This window comes from Anabrus simplex, chromosome 13, assembly GCF_040414725.1.
Source record: "Anabrus simplex isolate iqAnaSimp1 chromosome 13, ASM4041472v1, whole genome shotgun sequence".
NCBI lineage: Eukaryota > Metazoa > Arthropoda > Insecta > Orthoptera > Tettigoniidae > Anabrus > Anabrus simplex.
The window spans coordinates 88,174,105-88,199,847 of NC_090277.1; the positions used below are offsets into that span (position 1 = coordinate 88,174,105).

General features: G+C 41.8%; 1 protein-coding gene across 1 annotated transcript in view; it reads left to right on the forward strand.

Annotated features, from left to right (window-relative positions):
- The window catches only part of LOC136885034 (mutS protein homolog 5-like), an 84,809-nt gene extending 67,845 nt beyond the window's left edge, over positions 1-16,964 (forward strand). The window contains exons 15-18 of the mRNA XM_068230066.1: positions 2,090-2,302; positions 4,943-5,083; positions 12,969-13,042; positions 16,868-16,964. Of these exons, the coding sequence (XP_068086167.1) occupies positions 2,090-2,302; positions 4,943-5,083; positions 12,969-13,042; positions 16,868-16,964 (525 nt within the window). The remainder of the gene's footprint in view (positions 1-2,089; positions 2,303-4,942; positions 5,084-12,968; positions 13,043-16,867) is intronic.
- Positions 16,965-25,743: the final 8,779 nt, after the last annotated feature.

Below are 25,743 nucleotides of genomic sequence, written 5' to 3' on the forward strand. Positions count from 1 at the left end.
ACAATGGCGGTTTAATGAATACATCTGTAGGGAGGAAGCACAATGGCGGTTTAATAACTACATCCGCAGGGAGGAAGCACAATGGCGGTTTAATAAATACACCCGCAGGGAGGAAGCACAATGGCGGTTTAATGAATACACCCGCAGGGAGGAAGCACAATGGTGGTTTAATAAATACACCCGCAGGGAGGAAGCACAATGGTGGTTTAATGAATACATCTGTAGGGAGGAAGCACAATGGCGGTTTAATAACTACATCCGCAGGGAGGAAGCACAATGGCGGTTTAATAAATACATCTGTAGGGAGGAAGCACAATGGCGGTTTAATGAATACATCTGTAGGGAGGAAGCACAATGGCGGTTTAATAAATACATCCGCAGGGAGGAAGCACAATGGTGGTTTAATAAATACATCCGCAGGGAGGAAGCACAATGGTGGTTTAATGAATACATCCGCAGGGAGGAAGCACAATGGCGGTTTAATAAATACATCTGCAGGGAGGAAGCACAGTGGTGGTTTAATGAATACATCCGCAGGGAGGAAGCACAATGGCGGTTTAATAAATACACCCGCAGGGAGGAAGCACAATGGCGGTTTAATAAATACACCCGCAGGGAGGAAGCACAATGGCGGTTTAATAAACACACCCGCAGGGAGGAAGCACAATGGCGGTTTAATGAATACACCCGCAGGGAGGAAGCACAATGGCGGTTTAATAAATACACCCGCTGGGAGGAAGCACAATGGCGGTTTAATAAATACATCCGCAGGGAGGAAGCACAATGGCGGTTTAATAAATACATCCGCAGGGAGGAAGCACAATGGTGGTTTAATAAATACATCTGCAGGGAGGAAGCACAATGGCGGTTTAATAAATACATCTGCAGGGAGGAAGCACAATGATGGTTTAATGAATACATCTGTAGGGAGGAAGCACAATGGTGGTTTAATAAATACATCTGCAGGGAGGAAGCACAATGGCGGTTTAATAAATACATCTGTAGGGAGGAAGCACAATGGCGGCTTAATAAATACATCTGCAGGGAGGAAGCACAATGGCGGTTTAATAAATACATCCGCAGGGAGGAAGCACAATGGTGGTTTAATGAATACATCTGTAGGGAGGAAGCAGAATGGCGGTTTAATAAATACATCCGCAGGGAGGAAGCACAATGGTGGTTTAATGAATACATCCGCAGGGAGGAAGCACAATGGCGGTTTAATGAATACATCTGCAGGGAGGAAGCACAATGGTGGTTTAATGAATACATCTGTAGGGAGGAAGCACAATGGTGGTTTAATGAATACATCCACAGGGAGGAAGCACAATGGCGGAAACAGCCATCGCTTTGTTGCCTTTCTTCATTTTCCTTTTGAGTTGCTCTGGTACACGCAATCCATTACGCTGTGAATCGCGGGCAGCTTATCACTGTTGTAGAGAAGTCGTCTGTGTATGTATTGTAATATTCTTGTACTGTACAGCAGTTGTTACTGAAGATTTTGATGCTGTGGTGTGCAGCGATACATCACGGCATGACTTGTACTGACACAGAAATTCACTGTAACTTTTATCTGTCATGGTTTTGTTAATTACCTTTTGTTTTTAAGCACATTTTATTTTGCCACTTTTTACCACTTTTTTACAAGCGCATTTAATTGTTACCATTCTTTTCATGGGGCAATTTGACCGCACAGTAGTAAAATCCTAAATAATCGCCCCTCCCCACCCCGCCCTACAATCCCTATACCCTAAATTTTCAAAAACACAATTTGCAGGTTACTTTCTTCCTTCTTTTATTTTGAACTAGTATTGAGTTTCACTAATATATCACGGTTTTCCCGTGATGATGCTGAGCAGAACCGTACGATATGCCAACCGTGTTGCCGTAAGAGCAATACTGTTTTCTTAACATGGAATGATCCACAGTTCCTCTCAGAAAGTACCGAAAGGGGCTACGAGAGGAATGGCACGTAACACTTATCTTAGATCAGGTACTCCGCGAATGTTATTTGTTAGATTTCCTCACATTAAGTGGCAAATAGTTATGAAGGTGGCTTCAAACTGTATAATATTGTGATGTGTTCCAGATGACGCTGTCGCTGTACAACTCGACGCCATCGTCGTTGATAATTATCGACGAGTTCGGTAAAGGCACTTCTGAAGTGGACGGCAAGACTCTCCTCGCTGCGTGCTTGGAGCACTTCCTGAGCCGTGACCATCTCTGTCCTCACGTGTTCGTGTCTACACACTTCCACCACGTGACCAAGTTGCTGTCCGAGTCCTCGTACCTGTCCCTGCAGGTGAGAAACTCGTGTCTGAACGAATGCAATAATAAAAATGACCAATGTCTTTAACCTTTTTTCAATCTTGATATTTCAGATTTTCGCCCCATTGTATCACTAGAGCAGATACATCCTTCCAGGCAGTTATACAAGTTTGTATTCCTTCACTCATTAATTCAGTCAGTCAGTCATTTAACTTTCATAGACTGCACAATTATATATATTATGAAATATGCGAACAGTATAGAAATTGTGATGAAGACGTACGCCGTACGTCGATGGTAATGTTCCGTGGAGGACAAGCAACGTACAATGTACGGCGTTGATTTCTAGTACTTACGTATCCGCTTGAACATATATAAACATTAGCAGAGTGTCGAAACACATTCCGCAGTGCTTGTAGTTCATTATAAAATACCAGGTAGCAGCACATTGTCGGAACCTCTGTTATGATACTAAGTTGGTACTACCGAGGCAGCTTCATAGCCGCATGGTCTCGCACGGCCAACGACTAGAGCCGTTTTCCACAATTAAAATATGTTTACATTTATCAATGATTAGGATGTATGTTGTGTTTCATAAATGCACCATGATGTGTGTGACTATGTAACTTTTCATGTTTTTAGTACGCATTGTGACATTTTAAAATTTTGAAAGTAGGAAAAGTGTCTTTTAATTTATTTATAAAAGTAAGCGGTTTTGCTCCAATTTTGAAAAACAAGGTATGCATGTGTAGATGAAACGTTGCTGAATCCAAAATAGGTTTGTGACTACAAGTAAGATCATCAGTTTTTTTTGTATAAAAATGTGAAAAAGCACTAAAATGCTCAGTCGTCGATGTGGTAAGACATACAATAAGATAGCACTATCATGGGGAGCTAAGATCTGACACTACCGGACAGTTGTATGACCAGAAGATATGTATGCATCAGAAACACTAGTCTTGAGAAATAAAACCTCAAAACGAGAACTGGACAAACTAGAACTAAGAATAGGGAGAAAGATGTTAGGACCCATTAAAAAAGGAAGAAGCATGGAAGTTCATAAAAAAATGAAGAAGTGCATAAGAAAGTGGGCAAAGTAACGGACATCATCAGGAAAAGGAGGCTGACTAACTTCGGTCATGTGTTCCACATGTCTGATGGCAGGTGGAGGGTGAAACAGATCCTAACACAAGTTTGGAATCGCAAAGGTAAACCCACATGCCACCAAGCAGTGGCTGATGATTTGAGGCTGAGCGGGATAACGGAGCAAGATGTCCTAGATAGACGCAACTTTAAACAACAATTCCGGGATTGGAAGGCACCTGAACATGAGGTCAATCCAACGAAACGACTTCCCTAGTCAGACGACAGAAGAAATGCTCACATTAAGAGAATGAAGGACACGTGGGCAAAGACATGTAAACATGGTTGGAAACCTAAATAAACGTGGTACAGTGAGCCCGTAACGATGTTAAAAAAATTATATGCACAATAATGAGCACTTTGTAAAAAATCTTGACACTAGAACAGAACATATTAATTACGAGTAATAAATGAAATCAATTATTAATATTTACAAGAAACAATATAAACACCTATGAAGGAGGTATTAACAGTACCCTAGAAGTTTCTTTACTGGTGGTAAATTTACCGATGAGGTTAACATATTTCAGCACCACCACACTGAGCTGGAATCGATACCTGGGGATCAGCGACTCAGACGGCAGAGTGCTGGTTTTCTGAGCCCCAGTTGGCGACAAATTCAATCCTGCCTCAGGCCAGTGGTATCTGAAGGTGCTCAAATACGTCAGCCTCTTGTGCGTAGGTTTACCGGCAAGTAAAGGAACTTCTTCGGGACAAGATTTCACCGCCTCGGCGTCTCCGAAAACCGTCAGAGTAGTTGGTGGGACGTAAAACTATTATTATTATTATTATTATTATTATTATTATTATTATTATTATTATTATTATTATTATTATTATTATTTCTCAATTTGTTCTTTATCTTTCAGTCCTGCTCATTATTGTCCATTATACGCACATTTCCGCTGTTTCAAGGTCGCTTTTCTCCTGTTCTCAATGCCCAGTTTTCACTTCCACAAAGCAGTGAACCTCTTGCTAATGATTTTGCCGAAGGTTAATGTGGTTTTATAGTAAAACTATTTTCTTTGTCATAAATGCCTGCTTTTGCAGAACTATGTTTCTCCTTCTTCCATAATGCATCTATCTTCAGTCATCATAATTTCCAGAATGTAATGTGATATGCGTCATTAGCTGCCACATTGAACCCTGTCTCACTTCCTCTCATTTTGATGAATTGTTTCTGTGTTCAAAATGTTGACAATAAGTGTAGGCGTATGTTGACCTAATGCATGGCCTCCTTACTTGAAAAATGCGTTAGGGATTCCGTCTGAACCGGCTGCTTTGTTGTTCTTAAACTGTCGAATGGCTACACAGACGACTTGAAGTGAGGGAAGTCCACCTGAATGGTTCTGTAAAAACTTTCGAGGAATTGTAGCAAATAATGACGCCTTCATACCTTTTCTTTTCCAAAATCACAGTATCATCATTGTGTATACATTGTACACGTGTTCTTTTACACGCTGTATTTACATTCTGTGGCTTCATCTAGAAGTAGAAGCCATATGCATCTCACTGCTGTCTTCTCTTGCAGACTATGGAATACATGCTGGACAAAGACGGCGAGATCGTTTATTTGTACAAGTTGAAGCCTGGCAGTGTGACTTCCAGCATGAGCATTCAAGTTCTGCAGTCCGTTGGTGTGGCGGAGAAGGCGGTGCGAAGATCCAGCGAGGTAAGTGGGTTTTTAACTCTGCAGGAATAGGCCATATCTCAAATCCTCAATGTAGAAGGAGTATATATGCCAGACGTGAGGGTGTATACTTTGAAATGCATAAGACCTTTTTCAGAAATCTTCGTTTAATTTTTCGATTACCTTGAGGTTCTTCTTTTTGAGTTGGTTACAGATTAATATCAAACCCTATGTCAATCATCATCATCATTTCCCATTACCCAACTGTAGCCGGGTAGGATAAAATATGGTTCCTTTCCACTTTCATCGGTCTTTTCACCACTCCTCCTCCTCCAACACTGTGTCCAAGTCCAGGTTTCTTTTTCTAACACTACGTTGGATTGTGTCCTTCCATCTCTTTTTTTTTTTCAAGTTGCTTTACGTCGCACCGACACAGATATGTCTTATGGCGACGATGGGACAGGAAATGGCTGAGAGTGGAAAGGAAACGTCCGTGTCCTTAATTTAGGTACAGCCTGATGTGAAAACGGGAAACCACGGAAAACCATCTTCAGCCGCGGCCTCTCCTTCCTTGCATTTGCATTTACATCACTTTTTTTTGGCATTCTTTCATAGCTCACTCGCTTTATGTGCCCAAACCATCTTAGTCGGCTCTTCTCCATTCTATCATTCTTTTTCCACTCCATTTTCTTCTCGGATTTTTAATTCCGTATTTTTTCGCCTGTGATTAGCACCCACTATGGAGGAACACCACGGGAATACCGGCGCCCGTGATTAGTACACCCAAGTGGTGGGGTATACCATGGGTTTGCGTTACCTGTGCGACGTACAATACTTGTGAGTAGTACCATAATGTGTGGAACCAGTGACGGTGGGTTCTCAGGAGCACATGAGCAAGTAAACACCCAATTCTAATACATATTCACGCATTCAAAATAATTCAAAATAATTCAAAATAGTTTCCTTTGTTTCGACCTGATTGAAACAATCGATTCTAAGCATTCGAATTATATCGAAGCTCTGTTCGTTCTGACGTCGACGGTTGCAGAGTGGGTTCCGGCTGGTCCGACAGCTCTGCATTTCGACCGACCGAGCAGAGGAGGGGTGGCCGCGGCTCTACGTCTCTGCATTAGGGAGACGGAGAGGGGTTGGTCCCCACCATCAGTTGTCCTGAGAATGGTTTTCCGTTGTTTTCCATTCTCCTGCACTAAGGCGAATTCCGAGACAGTTCCTAGTATAGGCCACGGCCGCCAACCCTCTCGCCTTCTCCGCACATCTCCTTCACCACAACTAATCTTCTGACCTTAGAGACGACGTCACCGTCTAGGAGGCCCGCCTCCCCCTTCAGGGGAGGACTGAAAACATTAAGTAGTACTAGTAGTCGTGACAATGCAGGAAGCACACAGGTTATTGTGCTATGAACCTGAAGACTATACGCATGCGCATGCCGATGAGGTCACGGTTTATGCACAGATAACACCCAAAAGCGAGGAGCACGGTAAGGTGTGTGCCAGCCTCAAACCAGAGATAGTATTACAGTTAACCAGAAGGGTCCGCCATCTCCCCTGTTATCGCTGGTCACAGTTCGCAGAAGGTACCGTTGCATTACATCGCCGAAAGATTTCGCCAGTAGGTAACCCGGAACAGGTGTTCGTAATCGTGGGAACAAGTTTGTTTTACATTATAGGTGGAGAATCGTTTCCATTGAAATTGATTTGTGTACCGGTAAATGTGGTACCACTACACATTACTTTTATGCTTGTTGTTATAGCCTACATAGGTGAACCTGGTGCTATGTTTTTTTTTTTTTTGATACTGGCTTTACGTTGCACCGACACAGATAGGTCTTATGGCAACGATGGGATAGGAAAGGCCTAGGAGTTGGAAGGAAGCGGCCGTGGCCTTAATTCTGGTGCTATGTAAAACCCACAATAGTGATCGCATCTTTTAGTATTCCACTCGGCCCGGCAGTTTTATTGTACACTCACATATTAATCTCAGAACAATGTATCCTCGGTTGCGATGGTTGTGCCATATTATGAGAGGAGAAGGAACCGTACAAGGAACTTTTACTAAAAAAAAATGTTTTAGATAAATCGTTTTGTACTGATTTCCATTCTACTTTGGTACATTTGAGGCGTGAACATAAATGTTGCTGTAGACATGATACTGTATAGGCTTTCGGGCTTATGCCGTGTCAAGAAAATAAGGTGAAATTCTTTACATTTCGCAGAGGACTGTGCTCTGCGTCATCAGAAGAAAATCTCGACTGTCCACGAGAAAGGCTTCTTAAACAATGACATTTTAAAAATTTAAACGTTATAATAGAAGTGGAAATGGTACGTTCATTCGTCACCAGGTGGCTCCCCGGACGTGGCACAGCGCTAGCGTTCGAAGCGGAAGCTGACCGAACCATCAGAACGCTAGAGCTCTGCCACGTCCGGGGAGCCATCTGGTGACGAATGAACGTACCATTTCGACTTCTGTTAAAACGTCTAAATTTCAAAACGTCATTGTTTAAGAAGCCTTTCTCATGGACAGTCGAGATTTTCTTCTGATGACCCAGAGCACAGTTCTCTGCGAAACGTAAAGAATTTCACCTTATTTTCTTGACACGGCATAAGCCCAAAAGCCTATACAGTATCATGTCTATAAGTACGGGCCATGAAAGCATCAATGCCAAACATAAATGTTGCTGTGAACCCCATGAAGAGCCGCCACTCTGGAACATCGTGAGTCTGCGCTACTTTTGATTAGTACCGCAACATGAGGAATACCATGGTTCTACTTTACTAGCAATAAGTACCATTATAAGGGACCGTTGACCTGAATTTTGGACACCTTTAGACAACAAGCATCATCGAGTCAGAATTTTGCTTTAGAAGCAGTAATACTATTGTTTAACGCTAGTTTGTGGGAAGGTGGGGGCACTGCGAGTCGGATCCACTGATTGTTTTAAGTTTATAATCATTGTTCATAGTCGTGTTTTTGAGTCCTAGTCAGTGGATCGATTTTGGAATTATTGTTACAGTATTGTGAGTTGGATCCGCTGATTATTTTAAATTCATATTGATCCATTCATTCTTCATCATCACGTTCTGATTTCTGGTCAGTGGATGATTTTTTAAATTTTAAATTGTCATTACATTTCGTCTCGTTTCGTACCATTAGGGGCCGATGACCTAGATATTATACCCCTTTAAATAACAAGCATCATTATCATCATCAAAATATGTCAATGAATGGTCCAGTATAAATTATATCGAAAGTTAACAACAGTAAGGCACGTATTCTCCACCGTCACTTAGTTTTGCAGTTATCTTTGATTTCCAAAACTCGGACATTGCCATTATCTCGGATAACGCTCACGCCTGTATTATCTCAGTTTGCCAAGACTAAGTTTTCGTTTCAATCTGAATTTTATCCTTAAGCTTTTCATACTGACACTCGCGAAACAAATTACTCCGTGCTGCCGCCACTATCGAAATGTAAACAAGTTTTAATTACGTTCGGTGTTTACAAATATATTATGTCCGCTATTGACTAGAAACGAAGAAAGAAGACAAATATGACGTTCCAAGAGAAGGAATTGTATTTATTTTTTCAGACAGATTGTAACAAGCTAAAAATGGCCGAGATTGAACAGCAATCATATGAGTATGAGGCAGACACTCCACCTTTGATCGGCTGAAGTAGCTATACCTATAGAAGAAGAGAGGAATTTTATTGACTAGATATCATCTTCTTATCCTTATCTTATCTTCTCTTGTACATATGTTCCGGGTGTTAAGGTACTTGCCCTTGCTCTTTGTGTGTTTACGTTCGCCTTTACCTCTCCAATCTACTGCTACCACTACCCACGCTAATTTGACTTGGAACTCGGGTGTGTTCAGATTTTCCTCCGTAGCTTCTTGTCTTTATAAGTACCTCTTTGAACTTTCAGTGTCCCTATTCTGTTGCAAGAGCAAAGCACTAATTTCTCGCCAAACAATGCTTGTTTGGATCAAAGGGCTTTATACACTAAAAAGATACAAGCACCTCTCCCTATGTGGTCGCCACCAGAACATCAGGAACCCCCTTGGGTGGGTGGTGGTAGAAAAACACCCACTGTATCCCCTGCCTGTCGTAAGAGACCGTTAAAAGGGGGTCTTAACTTCGGAGTGTGTGTGGGTAGGCGAGAACGGGGCACTTAGCTGAGTCCTGACATTGCTTACACTTACTTGTGCCAGGCTCCTCACTTTCATCTATCCTAACCGACCTCCCTTGTTCAACTCTTGTTCTTTTCCGACCCCGACGGTATTAGGTCGCGAGGCATTGGGAGTCTTTCATTTTCACGCCCTTCGTGGCCGTTGTCTTTCTTTGGGCGATACCTTCATTTTTTGAACTGTCGGATCCCTTCCATTTTTTTCTCCCTGATTAGTGTTAATAGTCGACGGTTGCGCAGTTATACTTCCTCTTAAAACAATAACCACCACCACCAGAACATCAGGAAGGCGGAATACCTGGAAACTAATCCAAGTATCGCACCATTGAAGTCAGGGAAAAGAGTATAGCAGGTCGGCGAATACAGAGAAGGTTTCGGCCCACTACTGGCCACGGCTGATCCGTGATGGGTGTTAAAAAGGGAAGGGCAAAGTGTGGAGTAGGGCTGTTCATCAGGAATACTATTGCACGCAACATACAACCTGTGAAAAATGTCGATGAATGAAGTCAGAACGGTCGATCTGGCAACACTGGCGACACGCAACGCTGCACCTGCGTAGCAGCAGGTTTTTACCACCTGCTCCTAACGTTGTTCAGTTGAGCATCGTGTGTGTGTGCCGTGTAAGACCTGTTTGACACAGTGTGTGTTTAGTGCGGGTTACTGTAGTCATGTCCTGATTCGTGAACCATGGGCAACGACTGAGCGGCCTGAGAGTTGGGATATCAGTTGCTATGGAATGAGAGTGGATATCTCCGACATATTCTGAGTCATGACCCTCCTTGTAGTCAAACGGCTATGACTATACAATCCATCCCCTCGTCGGAAAAAGGTCAGAGCCGAAAAGTCACGCATCAAAACGATGCTCATCACCTTTTTCGATAGTCAAGGCATTATCCACAAGGAATTTCTACCTGAGGGAACGACGTTGAATGCTACACGGTGCATTGAAATTTTTACCCGTTTCATGAAAAATCTACGCAGGGTACGACCCCAGTACGCACAACAAGGTTCATGGTTTTCTTGTCCACGACAACGCTCGCCCACACACAGCCAATATCGTCAAACAGTTCATGGCAAAAAAGGGGGTGGTGCAACTTGAACATCCCCCATACTCGCCAGATCTCAATCCTCCAGACTTCTTCCTATTCCCACGACACAAACTCGCCTTGAAAGGAAAGAGATTTTACGATATTTCTGACATCGAACGAAACGTGACGAGGCAAAGGAAGCCTTCTTGCAAAGTTTCCAGGACATGTATCGCCGATCTCAGCAATGCATAGTTATGGGAGGGGACTATTTCGAAGGACAGTAAGGTCACTGTCGTGCATTGTTCATCTGTGTTGATAGTACAGGACTGTTCACCGAACTTTATTGTCACAGGGTGTAGTTGCTGTTAGGCACGTAAATGAGCGAATGGTGTGAGTAGATTTGGTAGTTGGAGGAATTAAGAGGAGAATTGTCTGAGTGAGGGTGAAGATGAGGAGGAAGTTGACAAGTTGTATGAAGCACTGAGTGAAATCGTAGTCAGGGTCCGACGGCAAGGATAGGATAATCATAAAGGGTCATTTCAATGTGAGAGTCGGATAGCATTGAAGGATACGAAAAGATGATGGGTGAATGTGGGAAAGATATGAAAGCACTTTCTGTCCCAGTGAAGAAAGCAACGGCAAACTCGCTCACTCCTCATCCTGCCTATAGATCATTCCATGTTGAGAAAATAGTACTGCTCTTTTGGACCTGAAAGGAACGACAAAAACTCTTATACACCAATAATTCCTGTTTAAGGAATATTATAGTGTACTTTCTATTGTATTATGAAAGTATAAAGGATGAGGTATTTTTTGTCCATGCGTTATTAAAATAATTACTGAAGCTTTTCTAGTGTATAGGTACATTCGCAAGGAGGACGCACGATGGCGTGAGCAGCCATCGCTTTGTTGCCATCCTTCATTTTCCTTCTGTGTCGCTCTTGTACATGCAACGCGTAATCCGTTATTCTGTGAATCCTGGCAGCTTATTTCTGTTGTAGAGAAATCGCCTATGTATGTGTCTTAGTCTTTATATCAGTGCATGGTACTTGTCTTGTGTTGAGGGAGTGTTATGTGATTAATATGTGTGCGATTTCTTTCTTTAATGCATTGTATTATTTATTTATGGATAAGTCTGAGGAAGAAACAAAAGTAAACTGTGCTTAATTTGTAGCTTATTTTCTTCCCCCCCTCCCTTTTATTTTAAATTTAAACACTGAGTGTTACCGATTTATGTGCCGCCGTTTTCCCATTTTAACGCTACCATCTTTTTTTCAGCTTCCTTGTAACGGCACAATCTTTAGTGGCATTATTTGAGGATCCAACCAGTATCTGTGCTGATGACGTAACAGACAGATATTGTCGTATAGGGGCAACAGAATGGGCCGGTGCATACTTTTCCTCAGCATCATTCTAACCCTCCACTAACGCGCGAACGGTTCGATCGTAACCCCATATTCGCCGAGCCGTGGTTTGATCGTGTACGTTCCACCGTTCCGTCTTGATATTTGAAAGTGTTCAAATACGTCATTCTCGTGTCGGTAGATTTACCGGAACGTAAAAGAACCCTTGCGGAACTAAATCCCGGTACCTAGGTGTCTCCGAAAACCTCCTAGTGGTTAGTGGGTCAGAAAACCCAATAACATTATTTATTATATCGTATATATGAACCCATAACCGATAAAGGGTTCAGTATGTTTATTTTCTTTTCGCTTACGTTTAACTTAAAGAGGGGTCAATAACCACGTTGGATTGTCCCTTAACACTCCGCCACTCTTTGTTTTGCTTTTTTATTAAATGATTTGGCCAATTATGTATGTATGTTCAGTCCATCAGCGCTAACGCTGGTGGAATCCTCAACAGCTCTGCCATCAGCTGTCATAGATGGCCTAGGCATCACTGAGCCGACCCTATGAGCAACATTTTCACACCATTCATAACAGGGACTGACTGCATAAGGAATGGCATTACTAGCATCGCTCATATCTCAGTCACTTTCATATTGTCAAAGCCAAGGATAAGACAGAGACAGATCTATGAAAGTAACAAAATTGCTCTAGCCCATACCAGAAGACATAGTGCACTGTGAACACTAGGTACTGCCAGCAAAGGCCTTGGCCAATTATAGAGACCACTTATAACCTAAGACTACGGTACAGTATCTTTCTTTTCCTTTTCTTCCCAGAACTTCTTCATACGTCGGCTGATCGACTAACTCCGTTCATCTCCGAGGTTGACGTCTAATTTCGCTAAAGCGAAAAATCCGCAGAAGTCGCCGGAAGGCCAGCCTGTAATTTATTGTGTCATTTGCGATCTTCAGTCTTTGTAGACACCATGGTATCTCTTCCAGCCAATCGGTGGTTTGTTTTAATTTGGAGATATAATCAAAAATCTTCTTATTTAAACTGTCTTTGTTCATTTTGTGAAGTTGACCATAGAAATGTACTCTTCGTATTTTAATTGTGTCTTTAATTTTCTCTACATTGCGGTAGAGGTCTTCATTTTCTCTTTTCATCCAAATATCTTTATTCTTTTGGGGTCCGAAAATTTAAGTATTCTCCTTTCTTTCTTTTCCAGTTCTTCTTATTGATCTCTTTCGTTCAATGTCACTCTTTATTTTGATATGACATGAGTTCTTTTCCACTCTCATTTTAGCGCGTAAATTTTCTATTGTTTGATTTGTACTAAATTTCAGATTCTGGAAGCGATGAGGACTGGGTCACCACTAACGAGACTGGAGGACTCCCGAAGAGCTAAGATGATGTCTTTGTAAGTATTTTTTGTAAGAATTATTTATTTCGCATATAGGTGCGGGAATATGTGGATTGTCTTCATACATACATTGTAAAGCGTTGTTAGTGTTTAAAATCACAGAAATATGCCACAACTGACCCACTCCACTAGAATTTATTAAAAACCAGCTGATGTACCTGTGCTTCGCTACGGAATTCTCAGGAAGACTGTCTTTATGGTTTTCCCAACTGAAATCAACATAGGTCATTACAATGACGTCAGTAGGAATGTAGCGATTAAAAGCAATGCTGTCATACAAAATACTCGATCAAATGAAAAACCGCACATTCTCTCACTTTTAGCGAACAGTACTACGGTGCCGGTCTAACAGTCCAGAGTCCCAGTGCCGGAATGACCAGGCCGCAGACCGCCGCGAACACTCCTCTGTCATTATTCCGTTAAGTGTACACTGCTCATTCCAATCAGTGCCTCGGAGTAGGGATCAAATAGCTGGAATGCTATGATGAACCAGTGTGTTACGTACTAGTAGTATCAGAAAATTTGTGAACCAGAGGAATGGCATGCTAAAGAAGAAAGAGATCTAACTGCCCAGCTACGTTCTGCCAATATTCAGGCAGGCTGTTATACTCGGTACGCAGCAGTAATCCCATCTATCAGAGATTATTAGCAGCAGAAGAGTCAAAGAATATCACATTAAACAATGGTCAATGTAATGTGATTGTTGATCAATTTTATGAGCTTTCTATATTGCAGGCTTTCACATTTATTTTTGTTTGGACTCTGTGATATTAGGGCGTCTTATTAAATTACTTATAGCGTAGAATGTAGTTCCTTATTCCTCGACTTCACATACCGATTTTCATTAAATTCTTTTCAGTCGTTTTCTCGTGATGCGCGGAAATACACAGACAGACAGAAATTACTGAAAATTAAAAAGTGCATTTCCTTGTTATTGTAGACACGACCGATACATACACACATTTTTTTTATTCTGAGAAATGTACAGACAAAACTCGTATGTGTATATAAGTAAAGAAATCGTCAAATATTCCTCAAACAAAGGATGTGTTTCTGTAAACGTGATAAAACCGGGTGAGTTGGCCGTGCGGTTAGGGGCGCGCAGCTGTGAGATTGCATCCGGGAGATAGTGAGTTCGAACCCCGCTGTCGGCCGCCCTGAAGATGGTTTTCCGTGGTTTTCCCATTTTAAACCAGGAAAATGCTGAGGCTGTACCGGCCGCTTCCTTCCCACTCTTAGCCCTTTCCTATCCCATCGCCACCATGAGACCTATTTATGGCGGTGTGACGTAAAGCCATTTGTAAAAGAAAAAATCAGGTGATAAATCTGGGCATTATACCAGGCGACCCGCTTTCTACTTGCAATATTGTCCCGCATGCAGTAGCGATGCACGGGATGCCTGATCGCTTGTTTTCGAAGGAGCGCTACAACGTGCTGTATTGTGGATGTTGTGAAACAAGTAGCAGTCATTTTATTGCACACTTTCCATAATAGGGTACATTTGTAAATACGCCAAAGGTCTAGAAAAGAAAATTAATATATACACGTGTAGACATTCCACTCTATAAAAGAGGGTTGTGGGGTTTTTTTTTTTTTTTTGTATGAAACAAAAACTAGTAATGTTCGCGGGAAATACATGTGTTTCGTCGTTGCTGAGCATACTAGCCATTGGCGATATGCAGACTGCAAATGTAGTGCTGCAGTACCATACACGAGTTTGGTACTATTAGGTCGAAAACGAGGTTTATTAATCCAAGGGGTTGCATTAGACGGGTAGCGCTGAGGAAGATGTTGCGAGCGACCGTCCGGTTATTATCTCTTCATATTCTGACGTTACCGGCCTACTGCCAGTAGCGCCCCTGTGAAAATGAGTTAGTGGATATCCCATTCATCATTTGGGCACAGACAGTACAGTGCTCGTGAGCCACCTGGTGTATAACAGCCAATACAAAACTTATTAAAGATACATGTTTCGGTCCTACTGGGCCTTTCTTCAGTCTTGTAAAGTTTATAGAAATGTTGTAGAAAAACACCACACTAAAAGTCCATAAGAACGAATTGATCTTGAAACGTTTCAACTTGTCATAACGTAAAAGCACAAACATAACTTAATGAATTATTCTACAGCAAGATATTTCTGATGCTATTGATACTTTTCAATACCGAGCTCGATAGCTGCAGTCGCTTAAATGCGGCCAGCGTCCAGTATTCGGTAGAAAGTGGGTTCGAACCCCACTGTCGGCAGTCCTGAAGATGATTTTCCGTGGTTTCCCATTTTCACACCAGGCAAATGCTGGGGCTGTACTTTAATTAAGACCACGGCCGCCTTCTTCCCACTCCTAGCCCCTTCCTGTCCCATCGTCGCCATAAGACCTATCTGTGTCAGTGCGACGTAAAGCAACTTGTAAAAAAAAAAAAAAAGAAAAGAAAAGATACTTTTCAACAAGACGTCAAGTATTTGTGTTTATATATATATGACTTAAGCATTTTAAGGATAGGTTTAGAGTATTAATAACACTAAACGTGCCAAGAAGTGATTAGCGATAATATAGCAGACACATTTAATCATACAAACAGACATAGCGACAGCATCAGGCCTAAGGCACAGTTCTCACTCTCTTTTTTTTTTTCAAAAAGCACCAAAATACCACCCTTAAGGCAAGCAACTCAATGTTGAAAACATCCTACGAATTTTAGGTAAATCAAATAATAAAGTATGAGGATATATTCTTCATTTATTCCCAAAAATTACAATCCTTTTCTTAATCAACGTTATCCGGTCAATTAGATTAGCAGTTTGCCTTTTTCTACCACTACGAGCGTTAATGTGAGTCAATACATTGTTTCACTTAAGCACCGCAACGAGCGCTAATGTGAGTCAATCCAGAGTTTTACTTAAACCCTTATAACTACATTCGGTATGAACATTTTTTCAAAAATCAAATAAACCTGAGAGTATTGCACCAAGGAACACATCCTCTTTCCACCAGCGTAACACACACTCCAGTAGTACAATTGATATCCCTCCCGGCAGGTCAACAGCATTTAGCCGTTCCTTTGTTGCGAATGGAGCTAGGATATGCGTTACCTGTGCGATGTACAATGCTTGTGAGTAGTAACATAATGTTTGGAACATCGCGAGTTTACGCTACTTTTGATTAGTACCGCAACTTACGAAATACCATGGTTCTACTTTACTAGCGATAAGTACCATTATGAGGGACCGCTGACCTTGATTTTGAACCCCTTTAGACATCGATTCAGGACTGTGCTTTGGGAGCAGTCCCTTGGTCAGGGAAGGTGAGGCTTTGCGGGTCGAATCCACTGATTGTTTTTAAATGCATATTCATCCATTCGTTCTTCATCACCACGTTTTGAATTCTGGTCAGTTTATAATAATAATATATTATTAGTAGTAGAAGTATTATTATTTCGCATCGTTATGCCCAACTAAGGAGCACGCTTGAACTTACTTAGCTGATGATTTCGCTTTTTTCTCTTCCCAAAATCTCTTCATCCTCTCAATGAAATTCTTCTTACGTTCTTCTGTCCAGGTTTTATTAGTTCTGGGCAGTTTATGAATTTTGGACTTTTAAATTGTCATTGCATTTCGTCTAATTTCGTAGTATTAGGGGCTTATGACCTAGATGTTAGGCCCCTTTAAACAACAATAATCATCATCATCATCATCAACAGTCTTGTATATCTTGCCTTTGAGCTTGATAGGTATCCGCCTGTCAGCAAACGCCATTTGGTCCGCCTGTTATGCATTATTGTCAATTCATTTTATTTTTCATAACATATTATGAATTTTGTTTGCAGGTGTGAAGAAATTGTTTCGCAGTTCATGGCATCGGACTTCAGCACACCAGACTTAGGAAAGTTAGTGATAAGCCTTAACAAACTGAAGAGCCTATAGGTTCCAATTCTGTCGTGTTTTGTCGAGGAGCTGTCTACACTTCCTCCTCCCTATTGCTGGTACATTTGTTTCCTAATCTCTCGAAGATATGTGCCGGATATTGTCCAACTCTTTCCTTCTAGTCGGACTGAAATGGGAAAAAAAACCATACTTTTCGCGACTGCTGATATCGTAATCATAGCAACAGGATCTCCAGTTTACGTGGTATGCGAACCATAAGGATATGAGTGTTTGTTTCAAAGACCCCGCATCCAGCGATGAAGTTACACACGTCTGTTGGAAAAGAATTGTAAAATAAACCGCAGAACATCGAATGCGTAATAATTTTCTATTATTATTCTTTCTCCGTTAGCGTCTTTTAACGACCACGTGAGAATGTCAATGCTTCATCCCTTGTTGTTCGTTCTTTCTCCAATACTTCATCTGCTCACTGTGCCTCCATTTTCTCTCCTCGAACCACTTTTGAGCCTTTCTTTCCCTCCCGACCTTGGAATACTTCCATTTTTTACACTTTCTTTATAAAAATATATCTCTCTGTTACTTATTTCTTCCCTAATTATTATTATTATGGAGCGTTTATTCACAGATGTTGACGATCATCACTGAGTAGACTAGGTTTTTATTGTGCATTCCGTATCGTGGATTTCGAACCACTGTTGAAGGTCCACATCCATGATAATCTTCTCCACCCACATACTCGTTTTCCTTCTACCTTACCTTCTATGATCAGCTGTATCAGAGTGTACTTGTCATCCCTGAAGATATGACCGGAATACAGCGAAACCTGTCTTAAAAGACAGATTATTAAGGGAACCGAGTTAAAATTTCATAAGGATAATGTATTTTGTACCTTTATTTAAGGATGCCATACCCCTAATGCTTATGCAAAGCACATAGCATAACCGTTGTGCGGGAGGCCTACTTGTTATCCGTTTCAGTTAGTTTGCATTCCAACTTGTTATTGCCTACACCTCCGAGCTCTAATCATAACAGTTCATTTCTTGTGACATGCAGTGATGGTAGAAATGTCTAAGAATGCGAGAAGCGCTATATCTCCAAGGCTGCGTAAAAAGTGGTCCGCGATAGTGAGAGAGTAGGTTATCCGAAAAAAAATAGCCGAACATTTTAAGTGTAACAGAACTCAGATCAATTCCCTTTTTAAAATCGAAAGAGCATTCAAATGAGCGAAGGATCCCCACTGCAAGCGAGGATTATTCCTACGTTTTCCTTTCCAGTTTTTGGAGACTGAGAACTTCAGTGGATTCTCACAAGCATCGGCTGTTCTTTCTGATGTAACGGTGTAAGAAAACCAAATTTCTGGAGGAAACTCAGATTCAGAATCTACGAAAGGCGTTGTCTACACACACAGTATACCATTCGCTAGCACTTCCTCCTGCTACAGTCAGGGGATGCACAAGTTTATTGGCGTGTTTAAAAGTAGAAAAGATCGCAATATTAAGATAAAGCTGGAATTCAAGAGGACAAATTGGAGAAAATATTCGCTTTTACGAAAGGGAGTTAGGGATTGGAATAACTTACCAAGGGAGATGTTCTAAATTTCCAATTTCTTTACAAGGCTAGGAAAACTGCCATACGAACGAGTGCCCTAAATGTAGATCAGTAGTGATTGGAGGAATGTTTATTTGACAAAGCAATACAGTAGGCACGGTACACGCCATTCCCTTTGCCTACGAATATTTTCCTAGCCATAATGTCTCGTAACTTGTAATTATTTCAGTCCGTTTTTGCATACTGGAAGATGTATTATGAAATACTTATTTGCATATTTACAACAAATGTGTACAGGTTGAAAATGCAAAAATATTCTACACAAAGACATAAGGAAGACACTGATAGTTTTTCCCCACATTTTCATCGGAATTTCTGGAGGGTGTGATACTGTTCAAAGCACAGTCCTGGGTGTGAAGTCTTGGTTGCTTCTCGCAGGTTTTTGCAGAGTGAACCGTTTCTCGCCTCCCCAACGCAACTTTCCTATTGCTGCAAACCGTGCAGCCCTTCTACTGTGACTTCCTTCCATGAACAGCATATAGACCGCTTCTGAAGTGGAGTGTTTCTCTGAATGTTTAGTTTCGCGTATTCGTTAGTCTCTTTCATAATGGAGGTTAGTAACTGGTCCATAAAAAATAATTGCCAGTACTGTAATTCTATAAAAGGCCTATTTCCATGGCTTTCAAATCCACTTACTGACCTGAAAGGGAATTTAGGCATGCCTACATCACCCGTAGTCCACAATTTCAAAGCAGTATTAGAATTTTGTACATGCCGGTGAGGTCCGGGTCGCGGCAACACATTATCACCTCCCCGAAAATTACACGCATCGCTGCCATTATTATTATCAATGAGATCACTTTCATCACTTGCCTCTAAACGTGATGAAAGTGATTTTTTGGTCACTATCCGTAAATTCAGTCGAAATTGTCACCAATATTTCGTCCACCGTCAAGCCGGGCGCCGCCATTTTCCCGCGATCGCTTTCCATCGCATTCTAAAACAAGTTGTTTGAAAATCGTTCTCACAGTGCCCAGAAGATAGCAGCACTCAATGAATAACAAACAGAAGTCGTAATGTACTCCACAGAGTAGTTATGCGACGCAACACCGTGTGTCGACCAGAGCTCGACATACCAGTGTTAGCGCTGAACGGCGGCTGACGACCTGTTGTCGACACGCCAGCGGAAAGAGTTATATATTCTCGGTTCGGAATCAATCTATCACTCAGGGAATGGGATTTTCCCTAAAAATGAATACAATTTCGCAAAGGCTAGATTGAAGTATTAGGGGCATTGTGATTAATGACCTCTGTTCGAATCCCAGACAGTGAATGAGTGATTTTTGAAAAGAAAGATCACATCCAAGTGGTTCGGATTCGACATAAATTAGAGATCATATTGCTGTGATCAAGATATCATCAGTCTCATATAAGTAAAACCTAGCTACACAAGTATTAGGTAGCCTACACTTTCAATAAACAATTTTATGTAGTGGTTTCTCCTTGATTTTTTTAAATAATTTAGCATTTAAAAATGATGAATATTTCCTTTGGAGAAAAATGTTGCTAACAGTGTTTGCAATCGAAGGTTTCAGATTTGTACACTGTTGAAAAAATTGTTCCTCTTTGGTGACGCGGTGTAGAAAACATTACAGAAGCCGTAATGTATCTCTAAGAAGAATATTTGTATTTAAAAAAATTGTAATAAATGACTTTTTTTGCTTGATAACAATTAATTTGCTTTCCCATTCAAGGATTGCCATAAGACAGAGCCTAATGAACACTATGATTTCATAATAAAAAATAAGAGAGTTTAGAAAACAATGTGGTATAGAATGAGCCTGGGTGAAGCATATTAAGTTGACTCCACGGCGGGCGAATCGCCGAGTGCACTCCTTCCCCCACCCTTGCGCCAACATCGGGGAGGAGATGAGCTAGATATCGCTGCCAGATCATCTACCACCCTGGTCGTATGGAAACGACAAGAAGCCCGAACCGAGACCCTTCCATATCCGGAAGTTTCCAAGGGCTTCTAGTGCCGATGGATCTCGAAGGGTCGGGCACCTTATATAAAGGCGGTGGACAAGTGCAAGATAGTATCGTTTAGTATGAGCTCAGTCAGTCAGCGGATTTTCACGCCACAATATTTTTTTTAAAGTTTAGGGGCCGTTAAAATGATTGCATAATATTGCAATTGATCCTTTTAGGGCTGTAATTGTAATTCTTGGAAAAAATGTATTGTCCAGACGGAAGTCCGTGCAGAACTTTGCGAAGAAGCTTGCGACGGTACCTGTCATTAAACCGATGTCTTTAATGTTCCCAAGTTGATACTTTGACTTGCAGTAAAGAAGGGTTGTATTATAAATGGAGCATTTTTCGGTTTTTCAATTACAGAAACCATAGGGTATGTTTGAAAAATTGTTTAAATCTCAACAATTATTATTAGTGTGGATACAGGTTTTAACATAAATTGTTTTACTCTACTTAATAAAACTAATCAATTCATATACTCTTTTAAATGTGATTTGATATAATCTGATAATGTTATTTCAAGTACGAAACATCTCATGCTATTTTAATTAAGCCGTTTACTTCTCAGTTATACTCTGTTGATACTTGTTTCCTTTTTTGAGATAGTTTATAAATGCATAAAGTAGAGGATGGTTGCCCTGTTGTACTTCCTCTTAGAACAATAGTTCACCAGCACTTCTCTCAATTAGTGTTAAGAGAGGATGGTTGCCCCGTTGTACTTCCTCTTAGAACAATAGTTCACCAGCAATTCTCTCAATTAGTGTTAAGAGAGAATGGTTGCCCCGTTGTACTTCCTCTTAGAACAATAGTTCACCAGCAATTCTCTCAATTAGTGCTAAGAGAGGATGGTTGCCCCGTTGTACTTCCTCTTAGAACAATAGTTCACCAGCAATTCTCTCAATTAGTGTTAAGAGAGGATGGTTGCCCCGTTGTACTTCCTCTTAGAACAATAGTTCACCAGCAGTTCTCTCAATTAGTGCTAAGAGAGGATGGTTGCCCCGTTGTACTTCCTCTTAGAACAATAGTTCACCAGCAATTCTCTCAATTAGTGCTAAGAGAGGATGGTTGCCCCGTTGTACTTCCCCTTAGAACAATAGTTCACCAGCACTTCTCTTCCCAATGCGCTCAGTTAGTGTTAATACAGGATGGCTGCCCTGTTGTACTTCCCCTTAGAACAATAGTTCACCAGCACTTCTCTCAATTAGTGTTAAGAGAGGATGGTTGCCCTGTTGTACTTCCCCTTAGAACAATAGTTCACCAGCACTTCTCTTCCCAATGCGCTCAGTTAGTGTTAATAGAGGATGGTTGCCCTGTTGTACTTCCCCTTAGAACAATAGTTCACCAGCACTTCTCTTCCCAATGCGCTCAGTTAGTGTTAATACAGGATGGTTGCCCCGTTGTACTTCCCCTTAGAACAATAGTTCACCAGCACTTCTCTTCCCAATGCGCTCAGTTAGTGTTAATACAGGATGGTTGCCCCGTTGTACTTCCCCTTAGAACAATAGTTCACCAGCACTTCTCTTCCCAATGCGCTCAGTTAGTGTTAATACAGGATGGCTGCCCTGTTGTACTTCCTCTTAGAACAATAGTTCACCAGCAATTCTCTTCCCAATGCGCTCAGTTAGTGTTAATACAGGATGGCTGCCCTGTTGTACTTCCTCTTAAAACGATAGTTCACCAGCACTTCTCTCAATTAGTGCTAAGAGAGGATGGTTGCCCCGTTGTACTTCCTCTTAGAACAATAGTTCACCAGCACTTCTCTTCCCAATGCGCTCAGTTAGTGTTAATACAGGATGGCTGCCCTGTTGTACTTCCCCTTAGAACAATAGTTCACCAGCACTTCTCTCAATTAGTGCTAAGAGAGGATGGTTGCCCCGTTGTACTTCCTCTTAGAACAATAGTTCACCAGCAATTCTCTCAATTAGTGTTAAGAGAGGATGGTTGCCCTGTTGTACTTCCCCTTAGAACAATAGTTCACCAGCACTTCTCTTCCCAATGCGCTCAGTTAGTGTTAATAGAGGATGGTTGCCCTGTTGTACTTCCCCTTAGAACAATAGTTCACCAGCACTTCTCTTCCCAATGCGCTCAGTTAGTGTTAATAGAGGATGGTTGCCCTGTTGTACTTCCCCTTAGAACAATAGTTCACCAGCACTTCTCTTCCCAATGCGCTCAGTTAGTGTTAATAGAGGATGGTTGCCCTGTTGTACTTCCCCTTAGAACAATAGTTCACCAGCACTTCTCTTCCCAATGCGCTCAGTTAGTGTTAATAGAGGATGGTTGCCCTGTTGTACTTCCCCTTAGAACAATAGTTCACCAGCACTTCTCTTCCCAATGCGCTCAGTTAGTGTTAATAGAGGATGGTTGCCCTGTTGTACTTCCCCTTAGAACAATAGTTCACCAGCACTTCTCTTCCCAATGCGCTCAGTTAGTGTTAATAGAGGATGGTTGCCCTGTTGTACTTCCCCTTAGAACAATAGTTCACCAGCACTTCTCTTCCCAATGCGCTCAGTTAGTGTTAATAGAGGATGGCTGCCCTGTTGTACTTCCTCTTAAAACGATACCACCACCTAGACCGTCTTTAGTCTTCGTAACCCTTCCTTCATTTCTGATTATACAGGGCGAGTTGGCCGCGCGGTTAGGAGCGCGCAGCTGTGAGCTTGCATCCGGGAGATAGTGGGTTCGAACCCCACTATCGGCAGTCCTGAAGATGGTTTTCCGTGGTTTCCGATTTTCTGACCAAGAAAATGCTGGGGCTGTACCTTAATTAAGGCCATGGCCGCTTCCTTTTCATTCCCAGGCTGTTCCTATCCCATCCTCGCCATAACACCTATCTGTGTCGGTGCGATGTAAAGCAAATAGCAAAAAAAGTTCTGATGATATCCCCGTTTTTCTATTTTTCCCTCTGACTAGAGTAAAGAAAATGTTGTTACGAGGTCGTGTTTCTTTCTAAAGCAATAAGCACCAAGACTCTGTGCAGGCTGCTGTGCTTGGGGGAGGGTATAAAACACAGTAAGTTTACCTCCTTTAGTAATGCAGCTGTTGAGAAGTAAGTAGCAGGGCTGTAAATGAATTACTGAACTCGTGAAAGTTCTCGCGCATCTTGGTGGAAACTTAGCGGCTGTGCAGAAACTCTGTTAAATTGATTGAAACCTTCAAAGTGCCACACTACTCGATAGAAGTTTTGTCTTTGTGAAGCTCTCTTATTCCATCATAAGTTTGCTCGTGCAGTTTCAGTGTTGGGTATTACACGTTTAGTGGATGAAAGGAGGCGCATCTCTAGTCCACCTCGTTCTCTGACTGTAGGCATACGAGGGCTATAAGTAAAGTAGTAGCAATATTTAATGAACTAACAAGTACAATACATTACAATCCTTCAATGTAGTTACTCGCAAAGTCTATTACCTTTTGCCAAATGTCGAGAAGCCGTTGGGGACCGTTGGCAAGGCGTTCTCTGTTGATGACAGCGACGGAGCGCTCTACTGCGCGGAGTACAGATGCCACGTCCGGCAATCGGTGGCCTCGGAGGGGTTCCTTCAACTTCGGACAGAGGTCGAAGTCCCAAGGACTCATGTCTGGTGACCGCGGATGGTGTACCAAGACCTCTCAATGCCACCATTGCAATAAGAGCTTGACGTTGTTTGCGACACGTTTTCATGCAACTGGATATGTCGATCGTCTCGCGGACGTTTACGCTGCACAGCCGGATGCAGATGTTGCTCCAGAAATCGGTAATAGTAGTCACTGTTGAGGGTTTGTCTCTCGACACAGCAAGAATAACACCCTCGTAGTCATATGCCATAATTAGCAGAAGCTTCACCAGACCGGGGTTCTGCCGAAATTTCTGTCGACGTAGTGAACCTGGGAGACGCCGTTCATTCAATTGACGCTTTAATACAGGCTGATAGGGCCGATTGCAGAAACGGTGTTTAGACGATGTCTACGGTTAAATAATGCCTAAGCATGGCTGCCGCATTGCAGAGACGTTATTTATCACTTAGACACTGTCTAAAACCGATGTTCAACCGGTCATGTTTAAACACTGCCGAGAGCACTGTTTAACCTCAAATGAGAGGAGTGAATCACAATAAGAGGTTATGTATCATGAAACATGTAATTTGTATGATCATGTTGAAACGGTTCCGGAAAGAAAGGTTCGTTTGACATGCACGGGGAAATAACAATAAAATAAGGTTTCGCTTTACGAGAGGCTTGTTTCTTGAGACTGACAAAGTGACAGTCCGGTAACTGTCAACTTGAATACAATTCTTGGCAACCGATATATTTTATTATGTACATGAGGTAATTTCCATGGAATTATAGGTCACTTCGACTACATACATATCAGAATTACGTGTCCCGATCGTCTGAGGGCTGCCATATATATCAATCAGGAGAGATTCACTTATATTTACTGCCAAGTAAACACACATAATAGTGAAAACTAAAAAGTAGGTTGTATAGGATTTTTGTATATATCATCGGCAACTATCAGATAGGAAAAGGCAAATGGTGATGATTATCGTTTAAAGAGGGCTGAGGAAGAAGAGCCGTGGCCATAACAGCCCTAGTATTTGCCTGGTGTAAAAATAGGGAAACTACGGAAAACAATCTTCACGGCTGCCGATGATGCGTTTCGAACCTACGATCTCCAGAATGCAAGCTACATCTATATGGCCCGTACAACACACTCGGTTACACATTACTATTGCTTCATCTTCCCTTCGTCGAAGCTACCGTATTTATGAGTATATTACACTCACTGTAACAACGCTATAATGAAAGCTACACTTCCCCGTACGGTGCCGTGTCGCTTTAGTGTCGATATTATGAGATTTAATTTCTACCGAAAGCGATACTCTTATCTGTGGGCAAGTCATGCTCAGCCATATTTGAGTAATGTGTAGGAAGACAAAACAGCTGACTGGCGTTCGGCGCGCGCACCGCGAATTTCATTGGTTGCGACAAGCAAAGAGTTGCATGAAAGATACTTCTGTATCCATTTTCAAACCAAAATTGAAACTTTAAGGGATGTCTAGTTAAACATCGACTGAACATTGTTTATGCAATGGAAGATCGTGAACGATTTAGGCGTTGGTTGGGTAGACGATGTCTAAGGCTTAAAACTAGCCATCGTTTCTGCAATCGGCCCATAGACTCGAGCTCACGTTTCATCAATAGCGACGATACACTGCAGAAATGCGTCTCCTTCGTTGCGGTGTCTGTCCAGGTGGATGCCAGC